This window comes from Paralichthys olivaceus, chromosome 18 (assembly GCF_024713975.1).
Source record: "Paralichthys olivaceus isolate ysfri-2021 chromosome 18, ASM2471397v2, whole genome shotgun sequence".
Lineage (NCBI taxonomy): Eukaryota > Metazoa > Chordata > Actinopteri > Pleuronectiformes > Paralichthyidae > Paralichthys > Paralichthys olivaceus.
This window is the reverse complement of record NC_091110.1, coordinates 2,299,185-2,313,991: the sequence shown is the minus strand read 5'-3', so window position 1 is coordinate 2,313,991 and position 14,807 is coordinate 2,299,185. Positions and strand designations below refer to the sequence as shown.

The 14,807-nt window shown below is 40.6% G+C and overlaps 1 protein-coding gene across 1 annotated transcript; it reads right to left on the bottom strand.

The window, feature by feature from the left end:
* Nucleotides 1-580: 580 nt before the first annotated feature.
* LOC109626031 (alpha-tectorin-like) lies at nucleotides 581-14,612 on the bottom strand. Its single transcript, XM_069514087.1, has 19 exons — nucleotides 14,466-14,612; nucleotides 13,010-13,091; nucleotides 12,168-12,253; nucleotides 10,811-11,041; nucleotides 10,627-10,695; nucleotides 9,366-9,456; nucleotides 9,156-9,261; nucleotides 8,826-9,066; nucleotides 6,808-6,964; nucleotides 6,419-6,497; nucleotides 6,220-6,282; nucleotides 5,129-5,334; nucleotides 4,775-4,906; nucleotides 4,162-4,349; nucleotides 3,888-4,036; nucleotides 3,279-3,524; nucleotides 2,640-2,802; nucleotides 2,406-2,495; nucleotides 581-2,161 (listed from the first exon to the last, which is right to left on the bottom strand). The coding sequence occupies exons 2-18, from the start codon at nucleotides 13,059-13,061 to the stop codon at nucleotides 2,406-2,408; spliced, it is 2,349 nt and encodes a 782-aa protein (XP_069370188.1). The 5' UTR covers nucleotides 13,062-13,091; nucleotides 14,466-14,612; the 3' UTR covers nucleotides 581-2,161.
* Nucleotides 14,613-14,807: the final 195 nt, after the last annotated feature.

Here is a 14,807-nt window from a genome sequence, read left to right as displayed (position 1 = left end):
TTGACATATTTTCAGTTATTGAGTTACATATATGGAATAATTCATTTTGTAGAGGGTCACAGTGATTATAGTTTGTAACGTGTATGCTGCATCATCCAATTAAGAGTATTGTGCAGGGTTTTTATTGGGCAGGTGAAGAAAGTGAGCTGACCTCCTCACATTGGCAAAATGTTTGTTAGACTTTGTTTACACTATATTGTTAATAATTAATGTAAAATGTGTGATGATGATGACCAACCAACCAACCAACCTGCCTCCCTGCTTATCTCCTATTTCCATTAACTTAAAATCAAGACTAATACATAATCCTTCCCAAAACTGAAGAAAGTAGCTTCTTTGCCTAAACCTATGAAACCTTCAACTCAGGCAACATCAGAAAACATTTTTTATCAACAGAGCTTTGCTGCCTGTTAGTTCTACCTCTGCCAGAGCCCTCCACTGCCTTGTTACTCTGTACAAAGCAGCAGCCTTCAGCCGCACTCATCATACATGAGTCTGATCACAGCAGAGGAAAAAAACTGTGAAAGACGTGTGGACACTTAAAGTCATATCTAATTAATGAAAACACACAGACCCATGATTGTCTTTTACCCACATTCCCTTTATTTATGATTTTTTTTAGGTTCTTCAACAAACAAAAACACAATAATAGCGACAAGAGTTTGGATAGAGTTAAAGTTACACTCATCATTGTATCACTTGTTGTACATCGACCAAATCTATGTCAATATGTAAATGAGAATATTCCCCACGAACCCTCCACCCTGGCGCGATTTCCTTTTTTCCCTCACAAACTCATTTTATATATTTTCATCATTAGATGATGCCTGCAACTGAGCACCAACTGATGCTGTTACAGGCACAAGTTAAGGCCACATTTCAATTGAAAACACATCAACTCTGCAACAGATATGTCAGCCGTCCCAATAGTCCAGAGTTTTAGAGCTTCTCAAAGAAGTTTGGAAATGCTGATGGTCCCATTTCAGTTTGAAAACTCTGGGGCAGTGTTTAAGTCTGCACATAGCCTTTGCAGATTTGTCAGTCTCCTATCACATGACCCGCTTCCAGAAGAAAATAACCAATATTGGCCTCAGCTACCAGTGTACAATACAACATGTATAATCAATTACAAGTGTTGTTGACCATGTTCTCTTTGCTAACAGCTGTTGTGCAATTAAAGTCTATACTTAATAATGATGGAAATTACTTTTTGCCATTGATTGTAGCCTCGCTCTTTCTGCAACAAGCAAACAAATGCTTTCTGTTTACACTGGCATATACACACGCTCAGTCTATGTGAGTGATCAGGTTATATGTGATTTAAGTTGGCAACCAGTGAACTGAACTATCCAAGTAGTTAAAAGCAGCTACATTAGCAATTCTGGATCAATGATCTGATCAGAGATTAGTCACAGGACACTTTACTACACAATGAAGTACTGTGGAAGTACTGCTACTGTGTCACTGTCACTAAGTGCATGAAGTACTGCTACTTGGGTAGTGTAACCATATTAAGTACCGTTAATGTGGAACTGTAACTATGTGAAGTACTTTTACTGCTGATACTTTTGATACATTGCTGATACTTGCAGTGTGAGTTAAAATTCAGGATGCTGACAGAACTTCCCACTGTTCAGCAACCAGATGACCCAGTGTTCATTTTACACTGTTAACAGTCCTTTGTCCAAATATTGTGATGTTAATGGTTGTCTTCTACGAGTGTGTGTGTAATATAGATTAAATAAATTGGTTATAGTAAATTTCCCTTCACCATGTTATAATATGTTTTAAGTCAGTCTCTCCAGGACTAGCAACACATGGAGCTGATAGACGCTCCATCAAAGATCAGCTTGGCTTTGTATCAATGTTCTGATGAAGCTTCACCTACTGACACCTCATGTGACCTGTTGTTTCATTAGGTTATTTGATGCTCCTAGCTTGATCAATCAACTTCACAAACACCACACTGGACTGAATTGGTCCACACACAACTGTTTGTAAGTATGGATAGTGTCACAGCAAACATAACTGAGCTCATCTTTTCAGGAGACGTTGAATCTAAAACCAAAGGGATTCAGACATCCAGGCTCTTGATCAGGAGCCTGGAGTCACTTAGGAGGTCAACAGCATTTCAGTCAGTCCGAGTCGCCATGGAAACAACCTGTGACAACAGCCAGAACAAACTAGGATTAGTTTTAGTCGCTACTGTCTGAAGACCAAGTCCTTTCTATCAAAGTGTAGCAATCACTGAAATCCAGGATTTGTTCGACTTGTTCACTCTTCATTCTGTTCTTAGTCGGGCATTAAAATCCTCCTGTCAGTGTCACATTCTACATCATAACAATAGGACAACAAGAGTGACCACACCTCCGCCATCACCTGCCAGCAGTATGGTTGTGTCTTACCTATTTAGTCCAAGCCATGGTGATGAAGGCTGGGTTTCCGTCTTCATATCTAGACCTGACAGATCTGCGTCGTCTCTTAACTCCACAGCTCTGAGACAAAAACACACAGATAAAATTTTAGACTTCAGCTTGTTGTACAAATCAACTGTCTTTCCCTATTGATCATGTAAGAACAAGCTCATGTGTGGGTTGAGCTGCTTGCATCTGTGGGTGGATTTGGGGGGCAAGGCATACCTGGGTGCAGGTGTTGCCCTTCTTTACACACAGCTTCACTTTGCAGTGCAGGTAGACGTCACTGCTCTTCCCAGAGAACTCAAACAAGTTAAAAGAAAAGTAGTTGGATGTTCCCAGTCCGTTGTCCACCATCTTCACTGTCTTGTCAGTGGGGTTGGAACAGCTGCAGAGAAGCAGGAAGACACAATAGACATCAGCATCTGTGTCACAAGTTTGATCCCCTGAACTACTCAATCACTTTTATCTCACACTGGAAACTAATGATGCCAATTACCGCTCTTTGAAGGCAGCAAAAAAAAAATCATCGTATCAGAGAGATGCAAGGCCAGTCCTACTAATGATTGATTGATCTAGTTTCTCTCCTCTTTGTTGATACTTGTGACAGTCAACCGTTTTCTCCAGCACCACAGTTATCCAGTGATCAGTACATCCACTGGTACATAGCAAACAGAAGCCAATAGCTAATTCCTCATCATTCCTCATTTTTCAAACAATGAAAAAATACTGACTAAACCAAAGGGGTTCATGTAGTAGCTTAGAATATAACTCAGTGAGTCAATGCCAAATAATTTTTAAAACATATTATATATATTATAAATACTTTATATTCAGAATGGCTTCCACATCTATGTCCCTCACCCATTAACAATCAGGTCGTATCTCAAACTGGCGTTGGGTGACTGCTCGTTGGTAGCCCAGCAGGAGTCGATCACCACAGCTATGAGTTTGCCATCCAGTCTGTCCGTCTTCAGCTCCACCCAGACAGTCTGCTGCAGCCGGACATCAGTGTTCGGCTCAATTACTTTGGTGCGGCCAGCGTCACTGTAGACCTTCATGGTCAGAGTGTAATTCCAAGCTCCAGATACAATCTGCTGGATCACAGAGCTGCAGAGTACACACACACACACACACACACACACACACACACACACACACACACACACACACACACACACACACACACACACACACACATATTCAGTGAAATGAACCTCATTCTTCCTATGTTAATGGAGTTTCTTTCCTTTAGTGTATTATATTGTTTTTTTGTGAATATAAATGTTCTGCAAAGTTAAAAGACTAAAATCTGTGGTAAATGGAGCTCCTCTTCAGAAAACACTGAAGCTCCTCCCCCTCCAACCTTTGTCATCATAAAGTCATGTAATTTGCATAATGCCATTTCTCCAATTTTATTAATTATGCATTGCTTTGTTAACAGTGTGACTGACAAGCTGGTCAACCACTGACCTGTCTATGATTCTGAAAGCCACGCTCTTGATATCCGGCTGGTTGTAGAAACAGGAGAAGTCGATATTGACTTGGTCATGGCGAGTGATGATGTTGGTGCTGTTTTGTGCCATGATGGAGTTCTTGTAAATAATATTCCTGTTCTTGGCCTGCAGGGTCACAGGGAGTCAGACAGTGTGAGTGCATGAGGTTTCAGCTGCAGAGAAGATCGCACTAATCCACACATGGACCACAAACACTGCAAGTGTGAGTCACTTCGAGGAGAGACACTCACCGTGACCACCGTCCCACACGGGTTGCTAGCGTTGAATTTGAAGGTCACCATTTGGGTCACATTGTCCATCTGACCTCTGCAGCTCTGGTTGTTAAGGTGTAACTCAGAGTAGTCAATGCCTTTTTCCTTCAGGAGACAACCAACCAGGGAGACTGAAGCAGAGTTCTGATCGCAGACCGTTGGCTCGCCTGAACAGCAGCACAGACAAGAGCAATGACACAAAGACTGGAGCTCAATACACAAGCTCAGAAACTATTGACTTGGGCTGAGAATATAAGAAGACGCAAAGAGGTCAGTTTAAACTAAAACAATTTAGCTGTTGAACGAAATATGATACAGAATTTCTTTAAAAGATGGGGGATGGATGACCAGACAGAGTCGACAATTTACTGCTAATTTATGACAACGTCAGGATGAATGAAAAGCTCTTGATCTCTGAAGCAAACCCAGGCTCCTCATGTCTGAGGCCCTTCTGTAGTTGTCTATACATGATAATAGGTCAGATGCTGTGTTTTCTGTGTAATAAATTAATGTTTTTGCTTATACACTGTGATTCTAACATCAGTCTGTGGTGGTATATGTGAAACACTTCTCCCTGAGACAGCCTCCTTACCTAAAGCACCTGTTGATCTGTATTTAGAGGCAAAAATGGCCCGGCAGAGGCAGCTGGTTCCACCACTGGTGTCCTCAGCACAGAACTCATGAGCACTGCAGAGGGTGTCCTGACAGAAGGCTTGGAGTGTGGCTGAGAGGAGCAGACAAATCAATTATTTAGAGTTAGTCAGATTAACAGTAATGACAGACGGTTATCAACCCCTGACTTGACTTGATAGACAGTGTGAGATGATCACACAGCTGAACCAAACGTAGTTGTTCCATCTCTGAAATATGAAAACACACTCTGACTTAGGGATTCTGGGCTCATCTTGTCCCATCATGTCTCAGAAAGAGAAATGAGTGGTCTTACAGCAGCCGGCCTTTGACCTCCAGCCCTCCAGTGTGTCATTGGTCTTGAATTTGCAGGCTCTGACATAAGCCTCCAAGAACCTGCACTGACTTAAACCATCTACCACCGGATATTTGCACAGGGTGTTGGTGCAGGCAGTGATGAAGGGCTCTGGGTCGATGTGGTTGTGGCAGGTGGTGAAGGGCGCCTCCCTTATGAGGTTACAGCTGTTGTTGGAGATAAAACGTTCAGTATCAATCAACGTGTATGAAAATTCAATGTCAGTGACTGTAGGAGTCTCATGAGTAAACAGTGTTGCAGCCAAGGTGACCTCGTCTTCAGACGTAATAAAACAACAGAAAAAAACATAACATGCCTCCATACTGCTCGTGTGGTGTCATCCAAGTGTCCGTAAGCCCCAACATTCATAGTCAACTCGAAACAAGATAATTAACACCATGTTTTAAGCCTAAATGTCCACTACCGGAAGTAGCAATGCTAGTGCCCGTAGCGATGCAAAAGCGCAGCCCACGCAGCCCACGCAGCCCACGCAGCCCACGCAGCCCACGCAGCCCACGCAGCCCACGCAGCCCACGCAGCCCACGCAGCCCACGCAGCCCACGCTTTCCCTTGGGTGAGAATGTGTGCAGTTCTCTGGTGTGTCCGTGAGAACGTGAACGTGCCCCCGAGGAGGATATCAGAGGACAATTAGGCTTAAAACATGATGTAAATGATGCTGTTTCAAGTGGAATATTAATGTAGGGGCTTGCGGACACCACACAAGCAGTATAGAGTGAGTAGATAATGAGTGGATTGTCATTTTTTGGTGAATTCAATTCAATTTGTTTTATTTGTATCGCGTCAAAGGAATATTCAATATCTCGTTCTATATTCTAAATGATCTCTATCTTTACATAGAAGGTCGACACCTGAACAGTAGCATTAAAGACAAATACTAAAGTAAAGTACAAGTAGACAGATTTATATTTGAGTAAATGTACTTCGTCACTTTTTACATCAAAGGTGGCAAGTAATTTTCCTCACAGACAAACATGAGACGTAACGCCAGAGCTTTAAGAACTGAGTATGTGTTCAGGTGTGTATCTGCTCACCGTTCAGTCATTCTCGTGCAGTTGATGGTTCTGTCAGCAGGTTCAGAGTAATTCATCTTACAGCTGGAGAAGGGAGGCAAACAGAGTGTCAGGAGTTCCCTTGGGCCTGACTCGTTCACATAAACACACTCATACACTACCCAGTGGTTTGTATATGTACAGCTGTCAGTGGGAAATTCAGGTAGTGACCAGGTCTCACCTTCTGGAGCTGAACTCAGTCCTCACTTCACTCAAAGGCCTGCTGGAGTTACCACATAAACCCGTCATGTTGGCTGTATCTAATACCGGAAAATTTGAAGAGATAAATAGTCTGACGAATAAAAGTCAGACTGGATGTACATGTCTCAAAATGATCACAGCTGAAGATGCAAACAGAGCTGGGTTCCACCATCAAACCACTGAAGGTAAAAGGTTACATAAAATGATGAAATTAATCCTTCAATTTTACTAACTTAAGAATAAAAACAAATCAAATGTGGTAAATGTCAGCAGGCTCACTAATAGTGTCTGATTTCTCTTCACTGCTGTATAAAAATATAAAGCCTGGCAGGTGTCATGGAGTTTAGGTCTGTATTTGTCTCTCTCTACCTGGCAAGTGGATCTGTACAGTGTAGCCATCAAAGAAGACAGAGGTGGAGTAGTTGGAGAGGGTGAACTTGGCCGTGACTCCAGTTTGGTCCTTGTAGACCTCCACACCGTGACGAGACAGAGGCGAGCTGCTGAGGCTCAGTGTTGTGTTGTTCAGCTGCGTCACAGCACAGGGATAAAGTGAAGGACACCACTGGTTGAATGATGACTAACGCAACTGCACAGGACTGTTTACTCAACACTTTAATCCACTCCACTGCTTCTCTACTCAGTTTTGGACACTTCCTCTGTCTCATCCAACACATTTCAGGGGGGACATCTTCAACTTTTGACTCCACTGATGGCAGGACACTGGAATTTCTAGATGCGTCAGCTGTCGGCCAAACAGCCACTCAATGAAGCCAATTATTTTATTGATACATTTCCTCAAACAATTTACCAGAACTGAATGAGGTAATATGGCTTAATTTGAGACAGGGTTATATAATGGAAAGGACATTATCTCTATTTCTGGGTGTTTGATCGTTTGATCGTCCATTTTTTCATATTAACACACACACAGAGTGATTAGAGAAGACATAGTGAACTCATTGAACTGAAGACAGCTATGCTTGTTAGTTTTTGTTCAGTAAAGGGACAATACAAACCTTTATCAAAACAACTGTTCAACAAACACAAAAACAATAGTTTCAACTGTTGATCCAAAGTCTGCCTCCACTGCATGGTGCTACAAGCTAACTGTTATTAAGAAGCTAAACAATAATGGACCGTAATCTAAGTGATTATGTTAGTTAGAAGGAAAGATGACAAAGAGAGGAGCAGAGAAAAGAGGACAGAGGGTGAATGACAACACAGAGAGGAGGACAGGGAGGAGGATTAACAGAAGAGAATGTCAGAAAGTGGAGGACAGATGACAGAGAGAGAGGGACAGAGGACAAAGAGAAGAGGACAGATGACATGGAGGAGGATGAAGAGTGGACGACAGGAGTACAGAGAGGAGGACAGAGACAGAAAGGATGACAGAGGGAGTACTGTATATAAGATAGAGATTCTGGTGTCTGAAATGCTATGTGTAGTCCTCCCCATAAAAGAAATTTATCTTTAGGTTTGAAGTCCACAGGTTTTGAGGAATTTGGAGAAAGCCTGAACGTATGGTAGGGCATTAGGTTACAGTTCTAAGTGCTACACTAAATTTGAGCTAGTGCCTTCTCTTTTTCTGTCACCGAACAAATGAGAAGAGCTGGATGAAAACCAGATGTGTTTTCTTTAGGTTTATGCAAACAACACTCCTATATAAACGAGGAGTTGAAGTTGTCCCCTTAGAAGAGATTCACATTGGCCCAGAATCTCTCTTCAGGCAGCAGAAGAGATTCACATTGGCCCCGAATCTCTCTCCAGGCAGGAGAGATGCACATTGACCCCGGATCTCTCCATATGCAGATTGCATTGCTTGTATTGATGCTGAACTTTTTTGTAATAAACATTTTATACAATTAAGACGGTGTCATCGGAGATTCCTTCATCATCTTCACATCATCGCAACCCCAATATACGACAAGATCAGGACAGAAAGAGGATAGAAGATAGAGATGACAGAGATTATTATGCAATTACATGACACAGAGCAGAATCTGTTTTCTATCACTGTCGTTAGGATATTTTAATTTGTTACAGTTACGTTGGTAACCAACATGTTTACTGTATGTGTTTTGTCTCAATTAAAGCTGATGCTGCAGAGCAATGGCTCCTTCCTGTTTTTGAGAATTCCATTGGTTCATGTTGACCCACTGCAGGCCGAAAGGGGGAGGATGCTGCTTTGTTCTCATTTAAAGGGGCCGTCCACCCAACATCAATTGCATGAAACACAAAATCATCACATAAAGGTTGTTTTAGTGACGTTGGAAAGATGAAACACAAGAGAAAACTTTATCCTACAGTAGCGGCTGGACTCTCTGAATTGACTCTAAATTGAAGTCCACACTTACACTGACACATCACTCCCTCCAAATGAACTTTACCTGAACTCTACCGCCTTGTCCCAGGTTAATGTTGACACTCGGACTATCCATTTGCAGTATCACATGGTCCAAAAGATTAACATCTTTACGGCGGCGGTCCTTGAAAACAGCGAGCAGCTGCACACCCGAATGTGATATCAGAGTGTAAGCACAGCGATCTGGGATGGAGGTAGCATTGCCAAAGAAACTGATGACAGTTGAGCCAGTCACAGTGCAAGTCTGGGGTTCTGGGCACCTAACACTGGGGGGAGGGCATATACTGTATTACCATCAGTATTGGACAAAGTTGACAAAAGTATACAACTGGAAATATAAATGACATTTGTTTACTTGCACATTCCTCCACAGGGGTTAACAGTGACTTCGGAGAAAGTACTACAGGTTACACTGGAGCCATTTGAATGACAAGTCGTGGTGTTAAGCTTATATAGAGCACCTGGTAAAAACAGATTATTGAATTATTAACTTCACTCATAAGAAAATGAAACAGTAACATTATCTCATGTGGCTTTAATAATTAATAATGCCAGCTCTGCTTACCTGACTGTCTGCATGCTCCAATGTTTCTATAGCTTATCATGCGGGGCATCACGTAAACCTGTGAAACACCATCAATCACCTCGATTAAAGTCTGCAGAGGAAAAACACAACAGAGGTTACAGTCAAACACAGATAGGACACAGAAATGAACAAATCGGACATAACTTTTTGGACAAACTCAACTAAAACTATCTCATCTGTGGACAACTAAAACTACATGACTGAAGAGTTCAGTTCAGTTTCATTTTTTTTAAATAAATATGTTTCAGTCATCTAATGTGTCATCTAATAATTTGAAAATATAATTCAGCAGCATTTAAGGAAAAAAATCTGGAAGAAATCCAGCACCTCCTCCCCATGAATAGCACAGATACATTGTCTTGTCCAGAAACCACAGAACCACCTGTAGCACCAGATTTATGTTTGAACCAATTTTCTTCCATTGATCTTCCTGAACTGACCTTATTAGTTTCATCATGTAAACCAACAACTTGTCAATTAGACTCTGTCCCAACTGGACTTTTTAAGGATGTTTTCCCCCTAACTGACAGTTCCATATTAAATCAGATTAACATAACGTCTGTTAACCGGCTACATACCACAAGCTTTTAAGGTAGCTGTTACTAAACCTCTGCTTAAAAAGCCCACTCTTGATCCAGAGGTTTCAGCTAATTATAGACCCATATCAAACCTGCCCTTCATTTCCAAAATCCTAGAAAAAGCTGTTTCTAACCAGCTGTGTGATTACTCAGATAGTAGCGGTTTGTTGGAAAACTTTCAGTCAAGATTTAGAATCCATCACAGCACAGAAACAGCACTGTTAAAAGTCACTAATGACCTTTTCATGGCATCAGATGATGGACTTGTCTCTGTACTAGTCTTGTTGGATCTTAGTGCAGCATTTGACACCATAGATAATGTTAACGTCAACAATGACCCCTCCATGCACAAGCAAGTTAGTCATGGAGTTCCACAAGGTTCTGTCCTTTGACCGATACTCTTCACCTACGCTCCCCTAAGGCAACATCATCAGAAAGCACCACGTACACTTCCCTTGTCACGCAGAGGACACCCAGCTGTTCATATCTATGAAGCCTGATGAATCTAATCACTTAGTTCAACTTCAGGAATGTCTCAAGAACATCAAGGCCTGGATGAGCAAATCACAATATATCACCAGTGCCAGTGATATATTGTGATTTGGTACTATACAAATAAATAATGTACAAAATAATGAATTTAAATTGAATTGTACACTTACCGTGCTTGAACTTTTTCCATTTTGAAAGTAGCCAATAGATTGTTTGCCAAAGTCACGAAAAGCGATCACCTGGAAACATAAAACAAAAAATTCAGATTGTTGGGAAATAAAAAACATATTTAGCTTTGATCATCTGATTAGACAGAAGAGACATTCACATTGGCTAATTCAGAACAATGCTCACCAAGATTGTGGAACTACTATCTCTGAAATAGAAATTAGGGTTGCAGGTTGATGAACCAATGAGATCAGGCACACCTTGATGATAATTTGATCCAGGGTCTTTCCTTGAATGTGTTTCAGCCCAATTTCCTTCAGCAATTGACCCCCGTGGTCCCACCCAACAGTCATTCTCTTTTGTAATGTTGTAACGGCCTTTGAAACAAACTGCCACTTCAGTGCTTGTGAAGTCCACCTGTTTGGTTGAGGGAGAAACCACATGTGAAACAAGTCATGAAGTAAAAATGGTATATTGTACTTGCTAATTCCACAAACATCTGTCACACTCGTGAACTGTGCAGTTAACACAGGGTTAACAGTACAATGTAAGGTGTTGGACAAGAAGAAACTGGTCAGCTCAGCAGTGTAATAGTTAAATTAGAATTAAAAAAAAGCAGTCTAGCTTTGTTAGTCAGACAGTTTTTCTTTATTTTCTCTGTGTGAAACCACCAGCCAGGGGAGTAGGGACTAAGATTAGGAAGAGGGCTTGCTTTTTGTTCATTTTATGAGTTGGTGTCACCCTCTGCCCTTAACCCTTTTTGCGCTGATTTTTTATTCACTGTTTAGTGTTGTTTATGTAAATGATTTAGCACTCTAACAATAAAAGGCTGCGTTGCCAGACACCATCAGCGCTGTGTTGCTTACCTTCCTCCTAGACAAAAACTGGGTTGTAACACAGATAAATCAGGTAAGATGAACACAACTTTTGCTAACTTCATTCTGACCATAGACTGTTTACAAAAAGCTCTGCACACAAACAATTAAAACAATAAAAAAATAAATATATTGTTGGTGTATTTGAGGAAGACTCACTAATGACAAGGAATAATTCTGAAGTATACACAGGCCAAAAAACATCCCAATCCAAATAGTAAAGTTTAGAATAGCCACTGCACTAGTCTAATTAAAAATCAAAAATACAGTATAATAGTATAATACATAAAGCAAAAACATATTGTAATAAAACAAGAACACTGTAAATTGCAGATTCCTGTCAATAGTTATAATAATAACAAACTTTGTTTAGAATGTATTTTTCAAACAACTGCAATTACAAGGTGTTTTTGAGAAAAATTAAAAGATCACAATCTAGAGCAGAAATATAAGAATAGAAACAAGTCAAAACTCAATTAAATGAGATCAACATGATTAAAATTATAACTAAGACAAACTGAACCTGAGTTGTTAGTTTCCTTAGTCAGCCTCATCATGGCACTGATGTTCCCTCAGCCTGCAGAAATTCCCTCCACCAAAGACAGACACTAAATATCGAGGGGAAAGACATCAGACGGTTCTCAACCATCAAGCTTCATCTTACTCACATATGATGTGTTGTAAGTGGTTCCATGAAACTTGATGGGACATCCAGGATGGGAAGCGATCACATTATTTTGAAAAGTTTCCCTGCCTGACATGGAGACATGGTGACAGATATTTAGACAATCAGCATGTTGGAGCACATAAAAAGCTGCAAATACACATGTTATATGTAGCCAGTAGTGAAATGTCCCTACAGAGCTACTGTAGGGATGGGTAGGCCTTAGCACCTCCCACTTCCTGGTCTCTAATTTGGTTGGGGCACAGGAGCTGGTGAGTACAATGTCCCAGTATAACTTTCCCCTCTCACTGTCAGTGTCCACAGCCAAATCACCCTTTAGCACTCCACTTACTATTTGCTAATTTGCCCTGTTAAGTATTTTATATTTAAACATATATGCATATATTTTGACACTTTAGTCGCTTGTGTGGAGTACATTTTCTGTTTGTAATATCATGTTTAAATTGTCAGTAGTTCAATAAATTGTTGTAACCTTGGGAATACCTAGTCTCAGTCCATTTTTTAATGTCATGTGTCATAAAGGATCTGTGGGCCTTTAGTTGGTTTGAGTCAGTATTAAAGGGGTCCATACACTATAAATAGTTAATCAAATCTGGCCCTTGCCCGTAGTCACATTCAGAACAAAGAGCTCTCAGGAGCCCACAGCAGCTGTAGACTCACAGGACAACCAACAGCTTAAATCAAACTCTTCAGCTGGATAATTATCTTCCTGCCTTACTTTATATATAATTGTTTCTTAGTCTGTTCAGATAACATCCTTCAACTCATAGTTTGGGTGGGGTTTCCAAATGGCTGCCATGTGGTAGAGGTGATGTGTGTTCTTACCATATACAGACACTTGGCTGAGTGTAGCCATGTAGACCAGGACGAGGAGCATGCTGGAGGAGAGCAGTCAGCTGACAGAGAGCTGGAGGACACGATCAACACGTCAGAGTTCACCTTTTGGGCTAAATTTGTGTCTCACTGTCTTTATGCAACACTTCGCAATGATCTCCAGAGTTCATTGTTTTTGTGCTTAAGAACATAAAGCCTGTGAAACATTTAGAAAATTACATTTTGTTTTTGTTTCACTGCTTTGTGTTCACTACCAGTGCCCCCTCTATTCATGCAGCCCATCTGTCTCTCAACCACTTTAGCGCTCCCCATTGAGCTAGGGGTGGAACAATCATTAAAAGTGTGTGAACATTTTACTGTAATCCCTAAAAGAAAACCTGTACAGAGCAGATTTCACATGACAAAGCAACATCACTGTTTACGATCCATAAGAAAACCAAGAGAAGAAGAATGGCTCCAACCTGTTTTCTCTCAGGTTCATACCAAAGTGCTTCTGTGTCTTGTGAAATCAGCTTCGTACATGTCTTCATTGAAGGCTTTTATGTAAATTATACTTATTACAACTTGTGTCCGCTGTATTATTTGTCATGTTTGTCTCTGAAAAGGTTCACATTTTATGTTGACATATTGACTTGTATCACATTTCCAAGTTAAATAATGAAGTCTGATTCAATTTTTTCTAAAACACCTAAATATTCCTGAAACTTTTCCCCTTAGCAACACTTGGCGTTAACTTGGACCAAATGTACAGCTGTACTTATTCTAAAGCAATAAAAGTAGTTTTACTTTGTTTGTTGCTGTTTTATTGTCCCATGAAAAGTAGAAATGATCTGATAATTTAATACCAACAACCTCCCTTTATCTTTTCCTTAGTTTGTAATTATTTTGTTTGTTTTCTGCTGTTGTTCAGAGGAGCACCCTCTTGTGTCTCACAGCTACAATACAGAGCTGGCTCTACAACCTGTTTGACATGAGTTATTAAATCAAATCTTGTTGAGGAGCTCAACATTATCATCTCAGTCCGTGAGGTATCACACTACAGTGATGAACCTCCTGTGAACTTCTGGGACTAAAAACTGTTGATCCCCACTGGACACTGTAAGTATACTACTTCCCCAAACATCCAGTAAACAAATAATTACTCTTAACTTGAAATGATCAATTGATTAAAGTAATAGTCAAGGAACACTAATCATTTCAATGATAAGGAGACAAATAATATGAAGAAAACATATCAATTTTCATCTGTTGTCTCTTTGTTAATCCAGCCTTGAGCAGAACAAAAACACTTGTCGGTGATTTGGATCATATTTCCTAGACTCAGAAGAAACACAGTGGATTTACAATTCCTCTTCTTGTCCAGCTTCAGTGCTGCTTTTTGTTTGGAGAGGCAGAATCCCAGCAAAGCTGTGCAGAGATGGGGACACACAAAGATTGGCTGTCTTACCTGATGGAGGTTATCTGGATGACCTGTGAGAAGATGTTCTCTGATGAGCCTCTGTTTCAGATTCCTCTTCTTCAGGTCTCTGAGAGATGTGGTCTTACTCTGCGATGCTCCTCTCTTATAGTCCTTCAGCTCAACTAAACCCAGTGACACCACCATGTTAATCAGAAACAACAATGCAGTGTAACAAGTCATACAAACTTGTGGCTGTTTTGCATATTACTGCTTCTATAGTTGTACTGACTTATATAAGGTGTGTACATTCTTCATGTTATCCAGACTGACACTCACTCAGTAATTCCTTAAAACAGCTCCACTCTCCTGGTATCTCCAGTATTATTTATT

Bases quoted from the DNA above. Each gene is read 5' to 3' on its own strand.
- LOC109626031 (XM_069514087.1), bottom strand. From the start codon at position 13,061: ATGCTCCTCGTCCTGGTCTACATGGCTACACTCAGCCAAGTGTCTGTA. The intron at 9,067-9,155 runs GTAAACAAATGT...CCCTCCCCCCAG, and splicing joins CCCTGTGGAGGAATGTGCAA to TGTTAGGTGCCCAGAACCCC. The intron at 4,037-4,161 runs GTGAGTGTCTCT...GTGACCCTGCAG, and splicing joins CGTGTGGGACGGTGGTCACG to GCCAAGAACAGGAATATTAT.